This window comes from Protomyctophum parallelum (assembly GCF_964188405.1).
Source record: "Protomyctophum parallelum genome assembly, chromosome: 2".
NCBI lineage: Eukaryota > Metazoa > Chordata > Actinopteri > Myctophiformes > Myctophidae > Protomyctophum > Protomyctophum parallelum.
Window position 1 is genome coordinate 39,052,075 of NC_139699.1, and position 25,294 is coordinate 39,077,368.

General features: G+C 46.0%; 1 protein-coding gene across 1 annotated transcript in view; it reads left to right on the forward strand.

Annotated features, from left to right (window-relative positions):
• Nucleotides 1–25,294, forward strand: part of galnt2 (UDP-N-acetyl-alpha-D-galactosamine:polypeptide N-acetylgalactosaminyltransferase 2) — a 66,330-nt gene that overhangs the window by 30,741 nt on the left and 10,295 nt on the right. Inside the window, exons 4-5 of the mRNA XM_083760054.1 lie at nucleotides 17,533–17,631; nucleotides 21,773–21,840. Of these exons, the coding sequence (XP_083616180.1) occupies nucleotides 17,533–17,631; nucleotides 21,773–21,840 (167 nt within the window). The remainder of the gene's footprint in view (nucleotides 1–17,532; nucleotides 17,632–21,772; nucleotides 21,841–25,294) is intronic.

Genomic DNA, 25,294 nt, shown 5'->3' on the forward strand with positions numbered 1-25,294 from the left:
AGGTTACAGAGTAAACTGTAGAGACTCAAAATGCAGTGGTTCCCAAAGTGGGGTCCGTGGACCCCCAGGGGTCCTTGAGGGAGTTCCAGGGGGTCCCCAGCTAAAAGGATAGTTTGGAACCAAATGGACCCGTCAGGGTTAACATTGATTTTACAATATAATTTGGGGTCTCAGAGATAGAAGTGGCATTAAATGGGGGTTCGTAGTCAAACTGGGGGTCCTTGAAATTAAACTGGTGGAGAAATTTGAGAATCACTGCTACAATCTTCTTATGGGGGTCCCTGGCATATCTTTTCAAATGGGGGTCCGTGGGCTGGTGATCAGTGTCAATTTGGGGGTCCTTGACGTGAAAAGGTTTGGGAACCACTGTCTTAGAGACAACTTGGAGAGTAAACTGTAGCTTTCTTCTTTCATCAAATACAAAAATATAATAATAATAATAACATACCGTACATGTTCAGTGCACGGACACAGACAACTGAACATTTCACTGTACAGACTAAAATAAAAAGCAGGCTGCTAGAGTTAGCACTTGTATACTGTATAGGCTCGCTGATCGTTAGCTTAGTGCTTAGATTAGCGTTTAGCTACTGATTCAACCCACTGATTGAACTTCATCTCCGCCTTTAATCTAAGTAATTTTTTTATTGACAACGTGAACGAACCCCGACACCAGCGCTGCAAAAATAGACAGATCTACAAGCTCTCAACGCGTAGCGAACTGCGCTGCGCTTTAGAGATGAGTCGGTCACGAACGAATCAAAATAACTAGTTCTTTTTGGTGAACGAAACCGATCCGGTCACTTCCGTGAACGATCCGTTCAAAATGCAAATGACGGGGAATCGCCCGGCTGCTCTTCTCATTCAGTGCGAGGCTGCGAGCCGGAGGGTGCAGGTCGGGGCCGTGCTCTCCGTCTCCAGGGCTCCCACACACTTCTCCGGGGAGGAGGAGGAGCACTGGGCACTGGCAGGCTACATGTTGCTATGGCTAAAAACACTGTCAGCAGCCAGTGGTTGTGATGTTAGCTTCAAGCTAACAAACCAAGCTAATAGCTTGGCTTGCATCTGCTTGTCCGTTCCCTTCACTTCATCTCCACCTGTAACTTATTTCTTATTTTTTCCCAAGCTCTCAACAGCGACCGGAGCTGCAAAAACAGGCGCCCCCTTAAAGGAGACTTGCCACTGTCCCACTGTCTGTTTTGATCGGGCATTTTGATCGGCAATTTTGATTTATTTTGAGAATCCGATCCGATCCGATACAGGCATGATCGGCCGATCATGATCGGTGGCCGATCGATCGGCGCAACTCTAATGCCAAGTAATGGCTGTCCTCCTTGGTGGAAAGTGCACAGATTCGCTCGCAACAATGCGATATAAAACTTTCAGCAAGAAAGTTGTCTCAGCTTCATCAACTGTAACGCCTGAACGTCTGCCACCAACTGAATCTGCTACCAAATTTCACTGTCGTAGAGCATACTACCAGATCATGATCTGGATGGGAACAGAAGATGGTATGGATGCCCTGAACTGGGGGTGGCACCTTCAGGACAATAGATTTGTCCCACTCATGTCAACAATGAATGTTGCTCCAGACAGTCTCTTGAAGGTCATTCATTGTAACTGTTCCACAGCTTGCAGGACACTCCGCTGCTCATGCAGAAAATATGGACTACCTTGTACTACTGTCTGTGGACCATGTCAACTTCAGGAATGTGACAATCCACATAACAAGTTTCTTCCAGAGGAGCTTGGGGAGGATGATGACTAAAGACCAACAACAGAACCACCTTTTTTGGTTGAATAGTAACCAACTTTAAGGTATAACCAATTTAAGCTCCAGGCAGCCATTTTTAAAATAACGCCTAGATATTTTTGTATGATCATAAGCATGTCTAGAGGTACCATAATCAAGTGAAAAATCATTTGTGTATTTTTTTTTCTATTGATATATAGCCATTTTAAGTTTTTCGTGCTTTTTAAGCATTTTAAGCTGCCATTTTGAACGCCATCTTGTAAGTGACGCCTTTCCGGAAGGTATATTTTCCTAATCTTTTAGTATGTCCTTAAGCATGCCCAGAGATACCAGAATCAGTTGAAAAATCCTTTTAAACATTTTCTCCACTTGAGATATAGCCATTTTAAGCTCCCCGCAGCCATTTTGGACGCCATCTTGAAAATGGCGGCTTTCTGGGAGGTTGATTTTGGTAAACTTTTAGTATGTTATTTAGCATGCCCAATACTACCAAAATCCATTGAAAAACCTTTTGTTGCAATTTCTTTGGGGTTAAGCACTTTTTTTTCATAGATCGACTCACCTACTATAGGAGCAAGGAAAGCGTTCTTTTAAAATTTGTGAACACATTGTACAAGGAGCGCAGTGGCTATCTGTCTGATCTTCACTTGTACAAAAATGAACCAACATATAATAAATATTAGCTATGCCTATATTTATTAATTTACAGTGGTTTATTTGATCTTTTAACCAGATTGGATCATATTGAAGGATTACAATATGAACAAATTGCTTATTTTGCCTTTTTACACGACTTTAAGTGGACTTTAACACACGATTAACGGTGGCTTTGCACATTAAGCAATTAGACTGTTTTTAATGTAAACACATTGTGGATTAAACACACGATAATGTGAATTTTAACATTAAGCATACAGTAGCTTATGTTTGCGTTTCTCTGTCAGTGGACTCGATTTTGCGCTAAATTGATGACGGTTAGACTCGGATAGAGTCGGATAGATATGGCTCATAAGCTCAAGCTAGTGTAGACCAGGGGTTCCCAACCTTTTTTGGACCAGGTACCCCTTTTGCGGTAGATATTTTTCCAGGTACCCCCTCATCCTCGCAACACAGATAACAATATATTTACAACCACAAGCAGTGTTTCCTGCAGGAAAAAGCTTTGGCATGGTGCTGGGCGCAGGCCGCAGGGGGGCCTTCTTGCGTCGAACATTTTGATTAATTAATTAATTTGATTCAATAATTAATGAATAAGATTAATAAATTAAGATTGATTTGTATTATTGCTCTTGTATTGCTATTGGAGACACTGGGGGGACACTGGGCAGGCACTGGGGAGGCACTGGGGAGACACTGGGGAGACACTCGGGAGGCACTCAGGGAGGCACTGGGGAGGCACTCGGGGGGGGGGGGGGGGGACACTGGGGAGGCACTCAGGGGGACACTGGGGAGGCACTGAGTGGACACTGGGGAGGCACTGGGAAGGCACTGAGGGGACACTGGGGAGGCACTGGGAAGGCACTGAGGGGACACTGGGGAGGCACTGGGAAGGCACTGGGGAGGCACTGGGGAGACACTGGGGAGACACTGGGGAGCATGGGGAGGCACTCAGGGGGACACTGGGTAGGCACTGGGGAGGCACTCGGCTGGTCACTGGGGAGGCACTCAGGGGGACACTGGGGAGGCACTGGGAAGGCACTGGGGAGACACTGGGGAGGCACTGGGGAGACACTGGGGAGCATGGGGAGGCACTCAGGGGGACACTGGGGAGCATGGGGAGGCACTCAGGGGGACACTGGGGAGACACTGGGGAGGCACTGGGGAGACACTGGGGAGGCACTGGGGAGGCACTGGGGAGACACTGGGGAGACACTGGGGAGGCACTCAGGGGGACACTGGGGAGGCACTGGGGGGACACTGGGGAGGCACTCAGGGGGACACTGGGGAGGCACTGAGGGGACACTGCAGGAGGCACTGGGAAGGCACTGGGGAGAAACTGCAGCCACTGGGGAGACATTGGGGAGCCACTGGGCAGACACTGGGGAGGCACTGGGCAGACACTGCAGGGAAGACACTGGGGTGGCACATGGGGAGGCACTGGGAAGGTACTGGACATTTCATATCACACACACACACCATGATTCACAAGCCCCCTTTTTTTTTTTTTTTTTTGAGGGGGCTTGGGTACCCCCTGGCTATGCGTCGCGTACCCCTAGGGGTCCGCGGACCCCACGTTGGGAACCGCTGGTGTAGACCATGCAGGGATCTGTGCACTCAGTTTGGCTCAAAAATAACTGGAGCTGCACAGGTATTAAGTTTCACAGGCTAAGACAGTCAGGCAAGACTTTCAACTGCCTAATGATCAATTATCTTTTAGGTTGTTAAGGTCCTAATGGCTAATTGGATGAGACGTCAAGTTCCAATATGTACCCTAACAAGGTTTAATTGCTCATAGTTGAACTCACTAAAAGAAAAACAATTTGTTGATGACACATCAGCAAAGCAAGGATGTTAAAATTGGCCTCACTCCATGTCATAGTGTGGAGCCGAAGGGTTTAAGGTTGAAATCCTATTGTCGATTCAAAAATATGTTGGCCAAATATAGGCGTCAAAAATGTTGAATCAACAATAGGTGGGCCTCACTCGGGGCACCAATAATGTAACGTGTTATATATTTAATCCTGTGTATAGACTTTATATCAGTGTAATTCATAATTATGAATTAATTATTCAGAAATATGAATTATAAGTTTAAAAATTAAGAGTCAAAATCTATCTGAATTTAAGAAGGGGCACCAGTGAAATGAGTTTAGGAATAAGCACCAGATTGATTTGTATTTAACCCTTAAGTTAAACCACTAATAAAATAATTAAAAGATTATAAAATAATCAATTATTGTTTTATCTTAATAAATCTATGGAATCTGAAGGTAAGAGATATTTTCCATTACATAGCCTTTCTTACTTATGTGTCAAAAACCAGTAAGTTCAACTTCTTGAGCAAATAATAGACTTGTTTAAAAATGAATCAATTTATTTCCACACCTAAGCTAATAGACAAACTCAGTAGAACAATAATCAAATGAATTCTTAAACAAGGCTAATACAGGTTCAAATAGAATTTAAGAAACAAATCAAATGATAATGAAATATCTATATGATAGATAATGTTCTTTGCCATGAACTTAGAAACTTGATGTAAAGCATCACTTTCCTGAGAGTTGGTTTGTTGAGAGCTTTGAGAGAGAGGCAGACTGGGGTCGTCTGTCTTCTGAGGGGGAGAGGTTGCGCGGCAGGTGGCAAGCGGCAGGGGTTGTGGTTGGTCTGGCTAACCCCTGAGCTTCTCGTTGTAGTGCCTTGGGTTGCCTGGGATCGCCTGGGACGCTCAGGTCAGAGCGTCGGGAGCTGGTCTGTGTAGTGATGTGGCCAAGACCCTCTCATCAGACATCCTTCTGGTTCCTTTCCTCTCCCTCCATCCGGTCCTCTGGATCTCACTAGTCCTATACCGTCCCTGATTCTCCTGGACTCTCCACTATCCTAGTTGGTCTTCTTTCTGCCTCCTCAATATATAGTTATCTTTGTTGTGCAATGCATGGCTCAGTTACCATGTATGTCACTCTCTTTGCAAGATGGAGACATTGAGATGTCTTGTGACATTCCCAGACGTTGTCAACATATTGCTGTCGTGAGGCAAAGTTTCTTTGAAGTTCATTTTGGGAAAGAGTGTACGCATGCACTTTTCATGGCTTTAGATCTCACATAACACACAATCTGCATTACATGTACACATGTATGAATCTACATTTATTGTACAGTGAATGTCATATTTCCAATTGATGGTCAAGGAATTGTGAATGAATGCTTTTATGACTGAGTGGAACATTCAACCAGTGTGACATATCCAAAGTCAGGGTGTGATCTGTGGCGATGACACTTAATCCAGCTGAAATGGAATCAAGTCTTTATGACACTTAATCCAGCTGAAATGGAATCAAGTCTTTATGGTACAAGGGTATCCCATGGAACTGAGTCTCTGAGTCTGTAGGGAAACAAGTCAATAGATTGTACTTCCTTGTACATATGAACATGAAGGCCAGTGGTGCCTGGAATTGGACAGTTCCAGTAAGAGTGTGTATATTTGTGCACACAATTATGCCACATGGGCAGGATTTGAGACCATTCTTGAGGGTCAAAAGGTCAGCAGACCCCTCTGCAGGGCTATAACTGTCCGGCTCCTCTACTTAAATGCACTGCATGTGCATGTGACGTCAGTATGGGAGAGAGAAATCACTTCAACATGTTCATTAGATATCATCCAATGCAGTATGTGCTATAGCTGGATGCGATAGCTTAATTGTGCCTTTATACCCCTCGTCTACTACATATTCAATATTTTTTCAAATATTTTACCGTTTTGCCGCCAGCATTAATTCATCTATCGTGCATTGCCACGGTTTTATCGCGCGCAACCCTTATTTTGAAGAGCCAAATATCCGTAACCGGATGTTACATTGACAAAATGTTGTTCTCTCGGTCGGTGGTGGAAAAATCCGACAGCGAGTATCACAGCGCCTGCTGTCGGCCATTGAAAAACCTTGTTTTCACCAGAAACTACATTCATTGCGCCGATTTGTAGATACTGTACAGGCCTGTGAAAGCATCTTCAAAATGGCCACGGCCACTGTCCCACTTTGACTGTAACCCTGGAAAACTTAGGCTACGGTTCTGGCAGGCTAGACGATTAATTTAATCCTACGGTTACTACGGTTCTGGCGGGCTAAAAAGCAGAAGTACAAGTTTGCTGAGTTGGTAATACAAAGTGGCGAGCTGTGAGCTTGTAGATCTGCTTTTTTAGAAAAGCCAATTTTCCGGACAGTGTGCGGGTAATTTTCTTTGTTTTTCAAAGATACCCTTTTTAGGAAAAGCCAACTTATAAATGTGATGAAATGTTTGTGATGCTGTGTTATCTACTCTTGCTGGGGACCCCTGGAAAGCCCCAAGAACCTCAGAACATAGAGTGTAGAAATGGAACCAAATGCTTATTTGTACACTCTAGTCCACTTGGATCCTAACTATCCATGATATAGCCGGGGAACCTTCTCAAGGACCCCACTTTGAGAACCACTAAACCACACAACAAATATACACACTATACTACACACACACACACACACACACACACACACACACTGTGTGTGCAGCGTTATACAATGGAAAGGACCTTCTGGGAAATTAATTCCTCCTTTGTGGCCTATCAGATGCAACCAGGAAGTGTAGTCAGCACACACATTAAAGCCATTAATTTAGCGTAGTCCTGATAAGACTCGGCCAGATGCAGTCAGTGCACCACATACAGACCATAGACATAACTACTATATGTAGATGCCAGCATTGGCTACTGGGGCCATACGTCAATGCGCCCCCATGTTAAGCCGGGCAGCTTGAGGTTACTGCACTGCAAGAAATATTCCCCAAATATATATCGTTGTTGTCGGGCAGAAACCTCTTATCTCCATATCCTAACTTTGTGTGTTTTTTTTTGGTAAATTAATGACCTTATCGTCATAATTTTTCGACCGCAGTCGAGATCATGGATTTCACAATGCCACGCCAGACTTTCTGGTCCTTCATTGCCATCCCCAGTTCCTGCTTACTGATGTCCCTAGCGATGACATCAGGGAACGACAGTTTTCTATCTCTGGTCTGCTTTGAGGCAGGACTCCAGAGAAGAAGGGAAGATATAACCTCATTGTCAGCTCTGTAGCAGTGGCCTGCAAACTGTGTTTTTCTGGATCGGACTAGTGAAGAAACACGGGGAAGTTTGCCGTATATTAGATTAGTCGATGGGTGGCTCTTCCAAGACAGATTTTACGCTCTCATTAGAAGGCGGGTGTAAGAGCCATCCAACCGTTTCTCTAGATTATTTGAAAGTGTCCATGTCTCGGAGCCATAGAGTAGAATCGGCTCAACGGTCGTCCTAAATATTTTTACTTTTAACATCTTACTAAGCTGGGATGACCAGAATTTATGCGTGTCATTGCAGGCTGACCAGGCCATACCCTTCCTAGTTTGAAAGTCCTTTTGGGAAGAAGATGAACATGAACCCAAATACTTGTAGTCATCAACCTGTTTCAGAGGAGTGTTAACTGTTAAGTGTGACCTACTTGTACTTGAACATATACAGCTGCGCATCACACAAAAGCATTAAATGTAGCAGATCTGCTTTCGCAAAACGCGGCACGTTTTGAGCTTGTAGATCTGCTACTGTACTTTTGCCGTTTCTAATTTGAATCCTGAAAAGTAACGGTTTTGGACATACAAGGTTTCCAGACGATGAATAAGTACCTGAGATTAAAACCTTTTCTCTTTTATAATCCTTATTGTTAAACTATGTAAGATATGGTGTCTTGGTATGAAAAGACCACCTGCTGATGTGGTTTGGTGTAGAGGAGGGAACCCCCCACCCCCCCCTCTACACCAAACCTCTTAGTCGAAAATAGCAGACCTGCTAGCTCACAACGCCTCGCAGTTCCCCTCAGAATAGGGATGGTATAGGGTTCAGTGGTTAATGTTTAAGAAAATCAGACCGGTCTGAAGTGAGTGGTGCAACAGTTGGTACTCTAAACATAGGGACATAGCTGTTCCTTGGAGTGGTTGCACCACTCAAAAAGCGAACATCTTGTTGTAAACCCCTGATATACTGTGCAGTGTGCACACTGCATGGAAAATCTGCTGCTCAGTGCCAGGACTAGGGTCGGTATCGACCCCCTGTCTTGTCTAGTATGTCCTCTCTCTCTCTACTGTTGATTTCCTGTCGCTTTACTATTTTTCTCTAATCTGACCTGATCTGAAAAACGTACATATTTTACATAAACTTGTTGAACAGGACAAGCACTTTGTTGGAACTATAAGTAAACAAGAATGACTCGAGTCATAACTGCCAGGTGCAGCAAGCGCTGCTGCTTGGCCGTCTCTGTTGTGCATCTTTTCTCATGCATGTACATTTTCATGTGTTTGAAAAAGACATCAAGCCTATGGCTATATTCTTAGTACCATAGTAGCCGTTTAATTCAGCAACTATTTTTACCAGCTGCTGTGTGAAGCACAGCAGAGCTGGTTTATGAACGATTGTTTTGCCTTTCTGGACTAGCAAGCTATCTCTCTCATTGGCTGCCGTAGTGCCCGTACCGGAGTGGAATAGTAAGAGAGTGGCGACACGTGGGTGGCGACCCCTCGGGGGGTCCCGGAATTATTTTGGGGGGTACCCAGATGATTAAAAATGTTGTTTTCTTTTTTGAAAACTAGGGTGTTTTCATGATTCTGAATCCATTCCAAGCATTAGTTTAGTATAAAAAACACTCCTTGGCCTAAAAACAGTCAAAGCCGTATTCACAAATGTGATGAGGTCAGCACATTTGAGCACGTTTGGGCAAGTGGCTATGGCTGTTTTTAGCCCAAGGAATGTTTTTTGTGCAAAACTAATGCTTGGAATGGATTCAGAATCATGAAAACCCCATAGTTTGACACGTCACATGCTACTGAAAGCAGAATGAATTTTAGGTAATTTTGCCTTAATGTTAAAATTTAGGTTACACACCATAAGCTGGACATAGGAGGGGCTATCGCCCCTCAAAATAATCAAAGCATAATATAGCTTGCAGCTTACTAGGCATGGAAATTCTAAAATAAAATATAATGATATTTTAAAAGCGGATGACAACTGTACTAGTAGTCCCAGACTCATTTGGAAATTGTGGAATCGTTTCTGGCTACGTGAGATGTATGACAGTGTGTCTCTTTGTCCGTCTGTCTGTGTCTGGAGCTAATCTTGCAAACCGCTGGAGCGATCAGCACCAATGTGTTCTAAACAGAACAGACCGGATGGCATGCATCAGATGAAAGACTTGAAACTCAAATTGGATTAGCAAAAAAATTACTTGTGAGCATGTCATTGGAGTTGACATTTTGTGAGACAAATATGAAACCAGGTCTAGGAAAACATGCCCAAAAGAAGCGGTTATAGGACACATGAGGCATGAGCACTTTAAACCTTTGCATCGGCTATTATATTTAATATATATTTGAAGTTTTTCATAAAACTTAAGTCAGGATTTAGAAGGTGTTTTAAAAAAGAATCGGCTTCAGGTCTAAATGGGTTAAATGATAATCCAAAATTTGGAAGCAAGCCCAAATAAACTAAACTTCAGAAACAAGCCCTAAAAAACGGCAACCCTAGACTACCAATATTTACAAGCATCTTTACTGAATAAGCAAGCAGATCAAAGTCGCTTATAATAAGCAGACATGGCAACAGCCGCAACACTGCCTGTCATTGGTGAGCTACTCCAGTCCAAATAGGCCGTATTGTGAGGTCCCTTTTCGTTCAGTTCCGTTCCCACGGAAGTGGGACTACACCATTTTTTCTCCATAAAAGAGATTTATAGGTAGAAAGTCAAAATAAAAAAGTTCTACTCGTGCCCTCCTGCAGTTTTTTTATAATCCGTGATCGAAGACGGGACTATTTCTTACAAGGCGTAATAATATTATGTGCAAGGGGAGTGGTGTGGTTTTGGTCACGTGGACCAATCGCGTAGCCGCTTTATTCCCTTGAGTATGCGTGACGTCATCGTATGCGGAAGAACTTTTTGTTGTCCATAGCAACCTAGCAACTCACTGTTGCGATGCTGTTTTCATTCACTCTAAACTGGGAAAATGGGAAAGAGCTGTTGTGCGATTGACTGTACAAACAGATTAAAAAAGAACTCGGAGCTATCCTTTTACAGACTGCCGAAATGTAAAGAAAAAATAAGTAAATGGATCGCTGCACTTTGCCGATGTAGTCATGTTTCAGGGCTACTGGAATCCATGGATTTGCGGGTGCCACTTTCACTTTGTGTCAGGTATGTTGCTTTTTTTGTAAAACCATACGTTCAATGTAAAAGGGCCTTTTCACACAACGTCCCGTTTTAAACGAACGGAGTTCTCTTCTTGTGGACCAAGAAGTGGATTAACATAGTCCGTTCCCCTGAAAGAGATCTGGTCAGGAGTAATTACTCATCAACATGTTACGTGAGTCCGTGGAAAGACTTGATGTTAATGTTCTTATTGATCAACACACCCTGTTAAGTCTCCATGGTTTTCCTCAGAATATCGTATGACACTGATTTATATGACACATTAAGAGTCCACTGACAACCACTACAGTGGTTTAATATCAAACCTTTTTTTTTTTTTTTTTTTTCAAGGACCCACATAACTTTTGATTGTTATTGCACAAATGGATCCTTAAGGTCTGTAACTTACTCTGAGAGTGTACGAATGGAACCAAATGGACCCATAGTGTCAGAGTTACAGACATGCATGTGTCCATTTGTACACTCAGGCTGTAAGGGTCCATTTGGTTCCATCTCTCAGAGTTACAGACCTGTAAGGTCTTGGCTTGACCATACTAAACGGGCATAGAGCCCCGCTCTCCGAAGGACGCCGCGCATGGGACCGGACCTCGGTCTTATTAAAAAAAAAATTGTGGACCTTCATCATTTCTAGTTGAGGACCCTTGTTCTAAGCACTTTTTCATGGGTCCCAACACGGCCTAAAAGCTGCCTGTAGCAGCCAGGGAGCTTCTTGTGCTGGAACAACTCATCCCAACAACCACAACATCCTCTACTAACCTACCATGACACTTAAAACTGTATGGTCACAAGCAGTCACTGTACAGGCTAGGCAATGAATGAATGGTCTCCCGGCCACAACCTTAACATAAATCACGTGATATTTGGACTAATTGCTGACAGACCACTGTATTATAATGCGCATGGGTCTCCTCTCCACTCCTCTTTTACCATTTTTAATCCTTTCTCCTCTCCTCTTATTCTGTTTTTCTCCTTACTCCTCTCCCCTATTTTCTCCATTCTCCTTTCTCCTCTTTTGTCCTCTCCCTCCTCTCTCCTCTTGTCCTCTCCCCTCCTCTCTCTTTTCTCCTCTCCCCTCCTCTCTCCTCTTTCTCCTCTCCCCTCCTCTCTCCTCTTTTGTCCTCTCCCTCCTCTCTCTTTCTCCTCTCCCCTCCTCTCTCTTTCTCCTCTCCCCTCCTCTCTCCTCTTTTGTCCTCTCCCCCCTCTCTTTTGTCCTCTCCCCTCCTCTCTCCTCTCCCCTCCTCTCTCCTCTTTTGTCCTCTCCCCTCCTCTCTCCTCTTTTGTCCTCTCCCCCTCTCTCCTCTCCCCTCCTCTCTCCTCTTTTCCTCCCCTCCTCTCTCCTCTTTTGTCCTCTCCCCTCCTCTCTCCTCTCCCCTCCTCTCTCCTCTTTTCTCCTCCCCTCCTCTCTCCTCTTTTGTCCTCTCCCCTCCTCTCTCCTCTTTTGTCCTCTCCCCTCCTCTCTCCTCTCCCCTCCTCTCTCCTCTTTTGTCCTCTCCCCTCCTCTCTCCTCTTTTGTCCTCTCCCCTCCTCTCTCCTCTTTTGTCCTCTCCCCTCCTCTCTCCTCTTTTGTCCTCTCCCCTCCTCTCTCCTCTTTTCTCCTCCCCTCCTCTCTCCTCTTTTGTCCTCTCCCCTCCTCTCTCCTCTCCCCTCCTCTCTCCTCTTTTGTCCTCTCCCCTCCTCTCCTCTTTTGTCCTCTCCCCTCCTCTCTCCTTTTGTCCTCTCCCCTCCTCTCTCCTCTTTCTCCTCCCCTCCTCTCTCCTCTTTGTCCTCCCCTCCTCTCTCCTCTTTTGTCCTCTCCCCTCCTCTCCTCTTTTGTCCTCTCCCCTCCTCTCTCCTCTTTTGTCCTCTCCCCTCCTCTCTCCTCTTTTGTCCTCTCCCCTCCTCTCTCCTCTTTTGTCCTCTCCCCTCCTCTCTCCTCTTTTCTCCTCCCCTCCTCTCTCCTCTTTTGTCCTCTCCCTCCTCTCTCCTCTTTTCTCCTCTCCCCTCCTCTCTCCTCCTCTCCCCTCCTCTCTCCTCTTTCTCTCCCCTCCTCTCTCCTCTTTTGTCCTCTCCCCTCCTCTCTCCTCTTTTCTCCTCTCCCCTCCTCCTCTCTCCTCTCCCCTCCTCTCTCCTCTTTTCTCCTCTCCCCTCCTCTCTCCTCTTTTCTCCTCTCCCCTCCTCTCTCCTCTTTTCTCCTCTCCCCTCCTCTCTCCTCCTCTCCCCTCCTCTCCTCTTTTGTCCTCTCCCCTCCTCTCCTCTTTTCTCCTCTCCCCTCCTCTCTCCTCCTCTCCCCTCCACTCCTCTTTTGTCCTCTCCCCTCCTCTCCTCTTTTGTCCTCTCCCCTCCTCTCTCCTCTTTTGTCCTCTCCCCTCCTCTCTCTTTTCTCCTCTCCCCTCCTCTCTCCTCTTTTCTCCTCTCCCCTCCTCTCTCCTCTTTTGTCCTCTCTCCTCTGTTCTCCTCTCCCCTCCTCTCCTCCTCTCTCCTCTTTTCTCCTCTCCCTTCCTCTCCTCCTCTCTCCTCTTTTCTCCTCTCTCCTCTTTTCTCCTCTCCTCTCCTCTTTTCTCCTCTTTTGTCCTCTCCCCTCCTCTCTCCTCTTTTCTCCTCTCCTCTTTTCTCCTCTCTCCTCTTTTCTCCTCTCTCCTCTTTTCTCCTCTCCTCTTTTCTCCTCTCCCCTCCTCTCTCCTCTTTTCTCCTCTCCCCTCCTCTCTCCTCTTTTCTCCTCTCCCCTCCTCTCTCCTCTTTTCTCCTCTCCCCTCCTCTCTCCTCCTCTCCCCTCCTCTCTCCTCTTTTGTCCTCTCCCCTCCTCTCCTCTTTTCTCCTCTCCCCTCCTCTCTCCTCCTCTCCCCTCCTCTCTCCTCTTTTGTCCTCTCTCCTCCTCTCTCCTCTCCCCTCCTCTCTCCTCTTTTCTCCTCTCCCCTCCTCTCTCCTCTTTTCTCCTCTCCCCTCCTCTCTCCTCTTTTCTCCTCTCCCCTCCTCTCTCCTCCTCTCCCCTCCTCTCTCCTCTTTTGTCCTCTCCCCTCCTCTCCTCTTTTCTCCTCTCCCCTCCTCTCTCCTCCTCTCCCCTCCTCTCTCCTCTTTGTCCTCTCCCCTCCTCTCCTCTTTGTCCTCTCCCCTCCTCTCTCCTCTTTTGTCCTCTCCCCTCCTCTCTCTTTTCTCCTCTCCCCTCCTCTCTCCTCTTTTCTCCTCTCCCCTGCCTCTCTCCTCTTTTGTCCTCTCTCCTCTGTTCTCCTCTCCCCTCCTCTCCTCCTCTCTCCTCTTTTCTCCTCTCCTTCCTCTCCTCCCTCTCCTCTTTTCTCCTCTCTCCTCTTTTCTCCTCTCCTCTCCTCTTTTCTCCTCTTTTGTCCTCTCCCCTCCTCTCTCCTCTTTTCTCCTCTCCTCTTTTCTCCTCTCTCCTCTTTTCTCCTCTCTCCTCTTTTCTCCTCTCCTCTTTTCTCCTCTCTCCTCTTTTCTCCTCTCCTCTTTTCTCCTCTCTCCTCTTTTGTCCTCTCCCCTCCTCTCTCCTCTTTTCTCCTCTCCTCTTTTCTCCTCTCTCCTCTTTTCTCCTCTCTCCTCTTTTCTCCTCTCCTCTTTTCTCCTCTCTCCTCTTTTCTCCTCTCCTCTTTTCTCCTCTCTCCTCTTTTCTCCTCTCCTCTTTTCTCCTCTCCTCTTTTCTCCTCTCTCCTCTTTTGTCCTCTCCCTCCTCTCTCCTCTTTTCTCCTCTCTCCTATTTTCTCCTCTCTGTCTCCTCTTTTCTCCTCTCTCCTCTTTTCTCCTCTCCCCTCCTCTCCCCTCTTTTGTCCTCTCTCCTTTTTTCTCCTCTCCCCTCTCTCTCTCCTCTTTTCTCCTCTCTCCTCTTTTGTCCTCTCTCCTCCTCTCTCTTTTCTCCTCTCCCCTCCTCTCCTCTTATTCTCCTCTCCCCTCTTTTGTCCTCTCCTCTCCCCTCTTTTGTCCTCTCCCCTCCTCTCTCTTTTCTCCTCTCTCCTCTCCCCTCCTCTCCCCTCCTCTCTCCTCTTTTGTCATCTCCCCTCCTCTCTCCTCTTTCTCCTCTCCCCTCTTTTCTCCTCTCCCCTCCTCTCCTCTTTTATCCTCTCTCTTTTCTACTCTCTCCACTCCTCTCTCCTCTTTTGTCATCTCCCCTCCTCTCTCCTCTTTCTCCTCTCCCCTATTTTCTCCTCTCACTCCTCTTTTCTCCTCTCCCCTCTCCACTCCTCTTTTCTCCTCTTAACTCCTCTTTTCTCCTCTCCCTCTCCACTCCTCTTTTCTCCTCTCAACTCCTCTTTTCTCCTCTCCCTCTCCACTCCTCTTTTCTCCTCTTAACTCCTCTTTTCTCCTCTCCCCTCTCCACTCTCCTCTTTTCTCCTCTCCCCTCTCCACTCCTCTTTTCTCCTCTCCACTCCTCTTTTCTCCTCTCCACTCCTCTTTTCTCCTCTCCCCTCTCTCCTCTCCACTCCTCTTTTCTCCATTATCCATTATCCTCTCCCCACTGCTCTCCTTCTCTTTTCCCCTACTCTCCTCTCCCCTCCTCTCCGTTCTCACTCTCAGCCATGTTCCTCAAATTTATGTCAACAGAGGATTTGTGTCTTTACACACACACACACACACACACACACACACACACACACACACACACACACACACACACACACACACATCATGTAGCTGCAGTGTTCTAATCTCAGGGGATTTGTCCCTTCAGTCTGTCAATCTGTGTGTGTGTGTGTGTGTGTGTGTGTGTGTGTGTGCATGTACAGTACTGAATGTCACTTGTTGTATTCATATATTCCTAACCCATTTAGCTAGAAGTTTTAGCTAGGGCTGCACCGATATGAAACTTGCATTACTGTGGTAAAGCAACGTAACACACACCCTTCCCCCAACAGAGCACAACCAAGATTTATTTTATTGGCCTTATCTCCTGCTGTTTCACAGTGAATTTACATAGTAAGCAAGGTAAAAGTAAAAGCATACATGAAATGCAGCACGATGCTTGTTTAAGAAAACGCCATAGACAATAAAGAGAAATGTGTTTGTTTTGAGGACTAAAACAAACATTAGCACCCGTTGGTGCAAACATGATGTTGTAAGATGATAAGAGCGCCCCTCACTTCACACGGGTGTGATTTTTAGTAGTAGCCGTTTCATTCAGCAACTTATCTTTTTTTACACCTTCCAACTGACTGATCTCCTGACTACATTTGACTACCAGTGTGTAGTAATCTGAGGTCTGTTTGGTGGAGAGCTAATACGGCAGAAAATTGGTAGTGAGTCTGCAGTTCTAACTGCAATGGAGAGTTTGTTCCACACAGTCTCGGAGCCAGAAGGGAGAAGAGTCTGGGATGTGTGGAGCATTGTCAACTATTCCTCTTTCCAGACCAGCACCGCTGACGAGACCAGTGGAAAACTCATCAATACTGAGTTTTAATTCAAAGTCTGATTTATACTTTTCTGTATGATGGTCTGTCCCCTCACTGAAAATAGCCAGTCTACAAGCATCACAATGCTTTGTGAGCTTGTAGCTCTTCAGCAAGCAACACTGGTGCTAGTCCCACTGACTTCTTCTTCCATGATGGTGTGGTTTAGCAGAATTCAGCAGAGTTTGTTAAATCCTAATGTGATCTTAGATTGGCTGTAGTTGCTCTCTCACAGTGGGTATTTTCCCCCTACAAATGCCGCATATTGCCTCATCCACATTCACCCACTGTGCCCATGTGCACCGCAACATTTGGCTCAGAAAATAGGTCAACTGGCTGCATCAAGTATGTATGTATGTGGGCACTTTACCACATGGACAAGTAGCACTTACACTCTGTAACTCCAGCTGTGCTTCTTCTGTTTTTGATGTCTGTGTCTTCTGTATATCTTTGCTGTCGGGCAGAAACCTCTTGCATTCATATATAAATTAATTATTTTTCCCCCCGTGTATTAATTCCATAATACTTGATCTTACTACACACAAAAGCTTCAAAAGTAGCAGACCCACAGTTTTGGACATATGTTTCCTCCTGACGAACGATATTTTCAATTGAGCTTTATTTACCAGTAAGACGCCCTGAGGGCATGGGGGGGGGGGTCAGCATATGGAATGAATTCTGTACTGGCCATATATGGAGCGTGTCTTGAGTGTACAGGGTTTGATGAGGGCCCAGGTAAGTCCGGCCTTCGTTTTCGGGCCTAAAGGGCGAGGTCGCGTGTACACATCCGTTGAGAACTCTAGTATTCGCCGCCAGCCGGGCTCTTCTGCACTAACTTTGGAGCGGGTCCGTCTAGAGTTTGAATGGACAGGTATCAGTCAAAAGGGAGATGAGAGGAAGGACAGATGGGGAAGGATCAACATATGATATGTCAGAACAGGTCAGCTCCATATATGAGATCTAAGGGTTGTGGCTGTGGCTCAGGAGGTAGAGCATGATCTATGGGTCGGCGGTTCAAATCCCGGCTCCTCCTGTCGAAGTGTCCTTGGGCAAGACACTGAACCCCAAATTGCTCCCGATGTGCTGGTTGGTACCTTGCATGGCTTCCACCGCAATCGGTGTATGAATGTGTGTGTGAATGGGTGAATGTAATGCACATCTATGTGAAGTGCCTTCGATAAAGGCGCTATATAAATGCACCATTTAAGGGTTTGAGGTCAAGAAAGAGAAAGTATTACTTCACTAAGTATGGAGGATTAAGTGGTTAAAGTGTGTGTGTGTGTGTGTGTGTGTGTGTGTTGACACATGCTGGTGTCGTGCACCCAAATCATTGCTGATCTACAAGCTCACAACACGTCGCAGCGTGACTCATTGTGAGCTTGTAGATCAGCAATTGTTTGGCTATAGTTTTATCGTTAAAATGGCATTCATAAAATCACGGTCTTAACAATATTGATGTCCTCCTCACAAGTGAACTGATACAAACCTGTGTGTGCAGTTGCAGACATAAAACGTGGCAGATGGACCTTCCAGCCTCCAGTGTGGTCATCACCTTCCACAACGAAGCACGCTCTGCTCTGCTGAGAACCGTAGTCAGGTACGTCCCTGCCTCTATCCTTCATCACTGTCATCAGATAGAGCAGTGGTTCCAAAAAGTTTAAGGCTGTGACCCAAAATAGAGATTAGATGTTTGCCCGGGACTTGTGAAAATAGCAGATCTACAAGACTAATGCATGTCAAACTGGGGGGTCCTTGAAATTAAACGGGTTGAGAATCACTGCTATAGCCGTAAAGATCTTGTCTCACGGGGGGTCCCTGGCATATATTTTCAACTGGGGGTCCGTGGGCTAATTGGTGTCAATTTTGGGGTCCTTGACATGAAAAGGTTTGGGAACCACTGAGGTAGAAGACCCTCTATCTGCCCCTTAATCCATTTTGGGCGGGAACCCATTTTGGTGTTAGCATCATGTCGTGCTTTAGCTATTGAAAAATAGCAGATCTAGGTCTGCTATTTTTGAAAAATCGAAGAGCGACTGACATAGAAGACATTTTTAGTCTACTTTTAGTTTACTTTTTAGTTACTGTTTATTTCATAAACAGTAATATAGTTTGACTGTCAAGGGTTCAGCCTCCAGGAAGTAACCCTAAATACAAAGTTACACCATTGCACATAAAAACGACTCCAGGATGTCTAATGAAGTACTGGAAAAATTGTGGCACTCCCTCTTTAACCCACGCCACTGTCATTAGACAGAGGACCCTCTATCTGCCCCTTAACCCACACCACTGTTATTAGACAGAGGAACCTCTATCTGCCCCTTAACCCACACCACTGTCATTAGGCAGAGGACCCTCTATCTGCCCCTTAACCCACACCACTGTCATTAGGCAGAGGACCCTCTATCTGCCCCTTAACCCACACCACTGTCATTAGGCAGAGGACCCTCTATCTGCCCTTAACCCACACCACTGTCATTAGACAGAGGACCCTCTATCTGCCCCTTAACCCACACCACTGTCATTAGGCAGAGGACCCTCTATCTGCCCTTAACCCACACCACTGTCATTAGACAGAGGACCCTCTATCTGCCCTTAACCCACACCACTGTCATTAGGCAGAGGACCCTCTATCTGCCCTTAACCCACACCACTGTCATTAGACAGAGGACCCTCTATCTGCCCTTAACCCACACCACTGTCATTAGACAGAGGACCCTCTATCTGCCCTTAACCCACACCACTGTCATTAGACAGAGGACCCTCTATCTGCCCCTTAACCCACACCACTGTTATTAGACAGAGGAACCTCTATCTGCCCCTTAACCCACACCACTGTCATTAGGCAGAGGACCCTCTATCTGCCCCTTAACCCACACCACTGTCATTAGGCAGAGGACCCTCTATCTGCCCCTTAACCCACACCACTGTCATTAGACAGAGGACCCTCTATCTGCCCTTAACCCACACCACTGTCATTAGACAGAGGACCCTCTATCTGCCCCTTAACCCACACCACTGTCATTAGACAGAGGACCCTCTATCTGCCCTTAACCCACACCACTGTCATTAGACAGAGGACCCTCTATCTGCCCTTAACCCACACCACTGTCATTAGACAGAGGACCCTCTATCTGCCCCTTAACCCACACCACTGTCATTAGACAGAGGACCCTCTATCTGCCCTTAACCCACACCACTGTCATTAGACAGAGGACCCTCTATCTGCCCTTAACCCACACCACTGTCATTAGACAGAGGACCCTCTATCTGCCCCTTAACCCACACCACTGTCATTAGACAGAGGACCCTCTATCTGCCCTTAACCCACACCACTGTCATTAGACAGAGGACCCTCTATCTGCCCCTTAACCCACACCACTGTCATTAGGCAGAGGACCCTCTATCTGCCCTTAACCCACACCACTGTCATTAGACAGAGGACCCTCTATCTGCCCCTTAACCCACACCACTGTCATTAGGCAGAGGACCCTCTATCTGCCCTTAACCCACACCACTGTCATTAGGCAGAGGACCCTCTATCTGCCCTTAACCCACACCACTGTCATTAGGCAGAGGACCCTCTATCTGCCCTTAACCCACACCACTGTCATTAGACAGAGGACCCTCTATCTGCCCTTAACCCACACCACTGTCATTAGACAGAGGACCCTCTATCTGCCCTTAACCCACACCACTGTCATTAGACAGAGGAACCTCTATCTGCCCCTTAACCCACACCACTGTCATTAGGCAGAGGACCCTCTATCTGCCCCTTAACCCACACCACTGTCATTAGGCAGAGGACCCTCTATCTGCCCCTTAACCCACACCACTGTCATTAGACAGAGGACCCTCTATCTGCCCCTTAACCCACACCACTGTCATTAGGCAGAGGACCCTCTATCTGCCCTTAACCCACACCACTGTCATTAGACAGAGGACCCTCTATCTGCCCTTAACCCACACCACTGTCATTAGACAGAGGACCCTCTATCTGCCCTTAACCCACACCACTGTCATTAGACAGAGGACCCTCTATCTGCCCCTTAACCCACACCACTGTCATTAGACAGAGGACCCTCTATCTGCCCTTAACCCACACCACTGTCATTAGACAGAGGACCCTCTATCTGCCCCTTAACCCACACCACTGTCATTAGGCAGAGGACCCTCTATCTGCCCTTAACCCACACCACTGTCATTAGACAGAGGACCCTCTATCTGCCCCTTAACCCACACCACTGTCATTAGGCAGAGGACCCTCTATCTGCCCTTAACCCACACCACTGTCATTAGGCAGAGGACCCTCTATCTGCCCTTAACCCACACCACTGTCATTAGGCAGAGGACCCTCTATCTGCCCTTAACCCACACCACTGTCATTAGACAGAGGACCCTCTATCTGCCCTTAACCCACACCACTGTCATTAGACAGAGGACCCTCTATCTGCCCTTAACCCACACCACTGTCATTAGACAGAGGACCCTCTATCTGCCCTTAACCCACACCACTGTCATTAGGCAGAGGACCCTCTATCTGCCCCTTAACCCACACCACTGTTATTAGGCAGAGGACCCTCTATCTGCCCCTTAACCCACACCACTGTCATTAGGCAGAGGACCCTCTATCTGCCCCTTAACCCACACCACTGTCATTAGACAGAGGACCCTCTATCTGCCCTTAACCCACACCACTGTCATTAGGCAGAGGACCCTCTATCTGCCCCTTAACCCACACCACTGTCATTAGGCAGAGGACCCTCTATCTGCCCTTAACCCACACCACTGTCATTAGGCAGAGGACCCTCTATCTGCCCCTTAACCCACACCACTGTCATTAGGCAGAGGACCCTCTATCTGCCCCTTAACCCACACCACTGTCATTAGACAGAGGACCCTCTATCTGCCCTTAACCCACACCACTGTCATTAGGCAGAGGACCCTCTATCTGCCCCTTAACCCACACCACTGTCATTAGACAGAGGACCCTCTATCTGCCCTTAACCCACACCACTGTCATTAGGCAGAGGACCCTCTATCTGCCCTTAACCCACACCACTGTCATTAGGCAGAGGACCCTCTATCTGCCCTTAACCCACACCACTGTCATTAGGCAGAGGACCCTCTATCTGCCCTTAACCCACACCACTGTCATTAGGCAGAGGACCCTCTATCTGCCCCTTAACCCACACCACTGTCATTAGGCAGAGGACCCTCTATCTGCCCTTAACCCACACCACTGTCATTAGACAGAGGACCCTCTATCTGCCCTTAACCCACACCACTGTCATTAGACAGAGGACCCTCTATCTGCCCTTAACCCACACCACTGTCATTAGACAGAGGACCCTCTATCTGCCCTTAACCCACACCACTGTCAATAGACAGAGGACCCTCTATCTGCCCTTAACCCACACCACTGTCATTAGGCAGAGGACCCTATATCTGCCCTTAACCCACACCACTGTCATTAGACAGAGGACCCTCTATCTGCCCTTAACCCACACCACTGGCATTAGGCAGAGGACCCTCTATCTGCCCCTTAACCCACACCACTGATCCCTAACAGTGGGTCGGGATCCATTTGTGGGTCACGGACCAATTTTTATGGGCCACGACTCGAGTAAAAATCCCATTTTTCATGTAAAGGTTTTTGTACGACTATATTTTACATAATTTCAAATGTGTCTGTACTCTGCAGGAGAGACCTTAACATTGACTTTAACATCTCTCTCTAGTGTTCTGAAGAAAAGCCCCGTCCACTTGGTCAAAGAGATAATTTTAGTTGATGACTACAGTGACAATGGTAAGTAAAACACCTGACGCGTACACATGCACGCACCCACCCACCCACAAGCAGCTGATGGTACCTCAGCAATCCATCTCCCAGGGCTCTAGGGCACTGCGAAATGGGGATCAATAATAAGCCTCTCCGACCTGCTTACTTAAAGCCTCAATCTTTGATTTCTTCATTGGCAGCATATAGAACTGGCAGCAACAATATTACATCATTATACATATACCGTATACGTATAATGTATACAATATGTTAATTGTTTAGGGGAACAATGCTAGGGGACTCTTTCACACAGTTTTGTGAAATGACACATTAGGATTGTTGTTGACCATACAAACATTTTCAGTCGTGAGGTTTTATTTAGCTTTAATCCATGCATATTAATGCCCTTTGAGTGTGATCATTGTATAAATGTGTTGTGTTGTAGCAGAGGACGGGGTGATCATTGTATAAATGTGTTGTGTTGTAGCAGAGGACGGGGTGATCATTGTATAAATGTGTTGTGTTGTAGATGAGGACGGGGTGATCATTGTATAAATGTGTTGTGTTGTAGATGAGGACGGGGTGATCATTGTATAAATGTGTTGTGTTGTAGCAGAGGACGGGGTGATCATTGTATAAATGTGTTGTGTTGTAGATGAGGACGGGGTGATCATTGTATAAATGTGTTGTGTTGTAGCGGAGGACGGGGTGATCATTGTATAAATGTGTTGTGTTGTAGCAGAGGACGGGGTGATCATTGTATAAATGTGTTGTGTTGTAGCAGAGGACGGGGTGATCATTGTATAAATGTGTTGTGTTGTAGATGAGGACGGGGTGATCATTGTATAAATGTGTTGTGTTGTAGCAGAGGACGGGGTGATCATTGTATAAATGTGTTGTGTTGTAGATGAGGACGGGGTGATCATTGTATAAATGTGTTGTGTTGTAGCAGAGGACGGGGTGATCATTGTATAAATGTGTTGTGTTGTAGCAGAGGACGGGGTGATCATTGTATAAATGTGTTGTGTTGTAGCAGAGGACGGGGTGATCATTGTATAAATGTGTTGTGTTGTAGCAGAGGACGGGGTGATCATTGTATAAATGTGTTGTGTTGTAGATGAGGACGGGGTGATCGTTGTATAAATGTGTTGTGTTGTAGCAGAGGACGGGGTGATCATTGTATAAATGTGTTGTGTTGTAGATGAGGACGGGGTGATCATTGTATAAATGTGTTGTGTTGTAGCAGAGGACGGGGTGATCATTGTATAAATGTGTTGTGTTGTAGCAGAGGACGGGGTGATCATTGTATAAATGTGTTGTGTTGTAGCAGAGGACGGGGTGATCATTGTATAAATGTGTTGTGTTGTAGATGAGGACGAGGTGATCATTGTATAAATGTGTTGTGTTGTAGCGGAGGACGGGGTGATCATTGTATAAATGTGTTGTGTTGTAGATGAGGACGGGGTGATCATTGTATAAATGTGTGTGTTGTAGCAGAGGACGGGGTGATCATTGTATAAATGTGTTGTGTTGTAGATGAGGACGGGGTGATCATTGTATAAATATGTTGTGTTGTAGCGGAGGACGGGGTGATCATTGTATAAATGTGTTGTGTTGTAGCAGAGGACGGGGTGATCATTGTATAAATGTGTTGTGTTGTAGCAGAGGACGGGGTGATAATTGTATAAATGTGTTGTGTTGTAGCAGAGGACGGGGTGATCATTGTATAAATGTGTTGTGTTGTAGCAGAGGACGAGGTGATCATTGTATAAATGTGTTGTGTTGTAGCAGAGGACGGGGTGATCATTGTATAAATGTGTTGTGTTGTAGCAGAGGACGGGGTGATCATTGTATAAATGTGTTGTGTTGTAGATGAGGACGGGGTGATCATTGTATAAATGTGTTGTGTTGTAGATGAGGACGGGGTGATCATTGTATAAATGTGTTGTGTTGTAGCAGAGGACGGGGTGATCATTGTATAAATGTGTTGTGTTGTAGATGAGGACGGGGTGATCATTGTATAAATGTGTTGTGTTGTAGCGGAGGACGGGGTGATCATTGTATAAATGTGTTGTGTTGTAGCAGAGGACGGGGTGATCATTGTATAAATGTGTTGTGTTGTAGATGAGGACGGGGTGATCATTGTATAAATGTGTTGTGTTGTAGCAGAGGACGGGGTGATCATTGTATAAATGTGTTGTGTTGTAGCAGAGGACGGGGTGATCATTGTATAAATGTGTTGTGTTGTAGCAGAGGACGGGGTGATCATTGTATAAATGTGTTGTGTTGTAGCAGAGGACGGGGTGATCATTGTATAAATGTGTTGTGTTGTAGATGAGGACGAGGTGATCATTGTATAAATGTGTTGTGTTGTAGCGGAGGACGGGGTGATCATTGTATAAATGTGTTGTGTTGTAGATGAGGACGGGGTGATCATTGTATAAATGTGTGTGTTGTAGCAGAGGACGGGGTGATCATTGTATAAATGTGTTGTGTTGTAGATGAGGACGGGGTGATCATTGTATAAATATGTTGTGTTGTAGCGGAGGACGGGGTGATCATTGTATAAATGTGTTGTGTTGTAGCAGAGGACGGGGTGATCATTGTATAAATGTGTTGTGTTGTAGCAGAGGACGGGGTGTGATCATTGTATAAATGTGTTGTGTTGTAGATGAGGACGGGGTGATCATTGTATAAATGTGTTGTGTTGTAGCAGAGGACGAGGTGATCATTGTATAAATGTGTTGTGTTGTAGCAGAGGACGAGGTGATCATTGTATAAATGTGTTGTGTTGTAGCAGAGGACGGGGTGATCATTGTATAAATGTGTTGTGTTGTAGCAGAGGACGAGGTGATCATTGTATAAATGTGTTGTGTTGTAGCAGAGGACGGGGTGATCATTGTATAAATGTGTTGTGTTGTAGATGAGGACGGGGTGATCATTGTATAAATGTGTGTGTTGTAGCAGAGGACGGGGTGATCATTGTATAAATGTGTTGTGTTGTAGATGAGGACGGGGTGATCATTGTATAAATGTGTGTGTTGTAGCAGAGGACGGGGTGATCATTGTATAAATGTGTTGTGTTGTAGATGAGGACGGGGTGATCATTGTATAAATGTGTTGTGTTGTAGATGAGGACGGGGTGATCATTGTATAAATGTGTGTGTTGTAGCAGAGGACGGGGTGATCATTGTATAAATGTGTTGTGTTGTAGATGAGGACGGGGTGATCATTGTATAAATGTGTTGTGTTGTAGCGGAGGACGGGGTGATCATTGTATAAATGTGTTGTGTTGTAGCAGAGGACGGGGTGATCATTGTATAAATGTGTTGTGTTGTAGCAGAGGACGGGGTGATCATTGTATAAATGTGTTGTGTTGTAGCAGAGGACGGGGTGATCATTGTATAAATGTGTTGTGTTGTAGATGAGGACGGGGTGATCATTGTATAAATGTGTGTGTTGTAGATGAGGACGGGGTGAT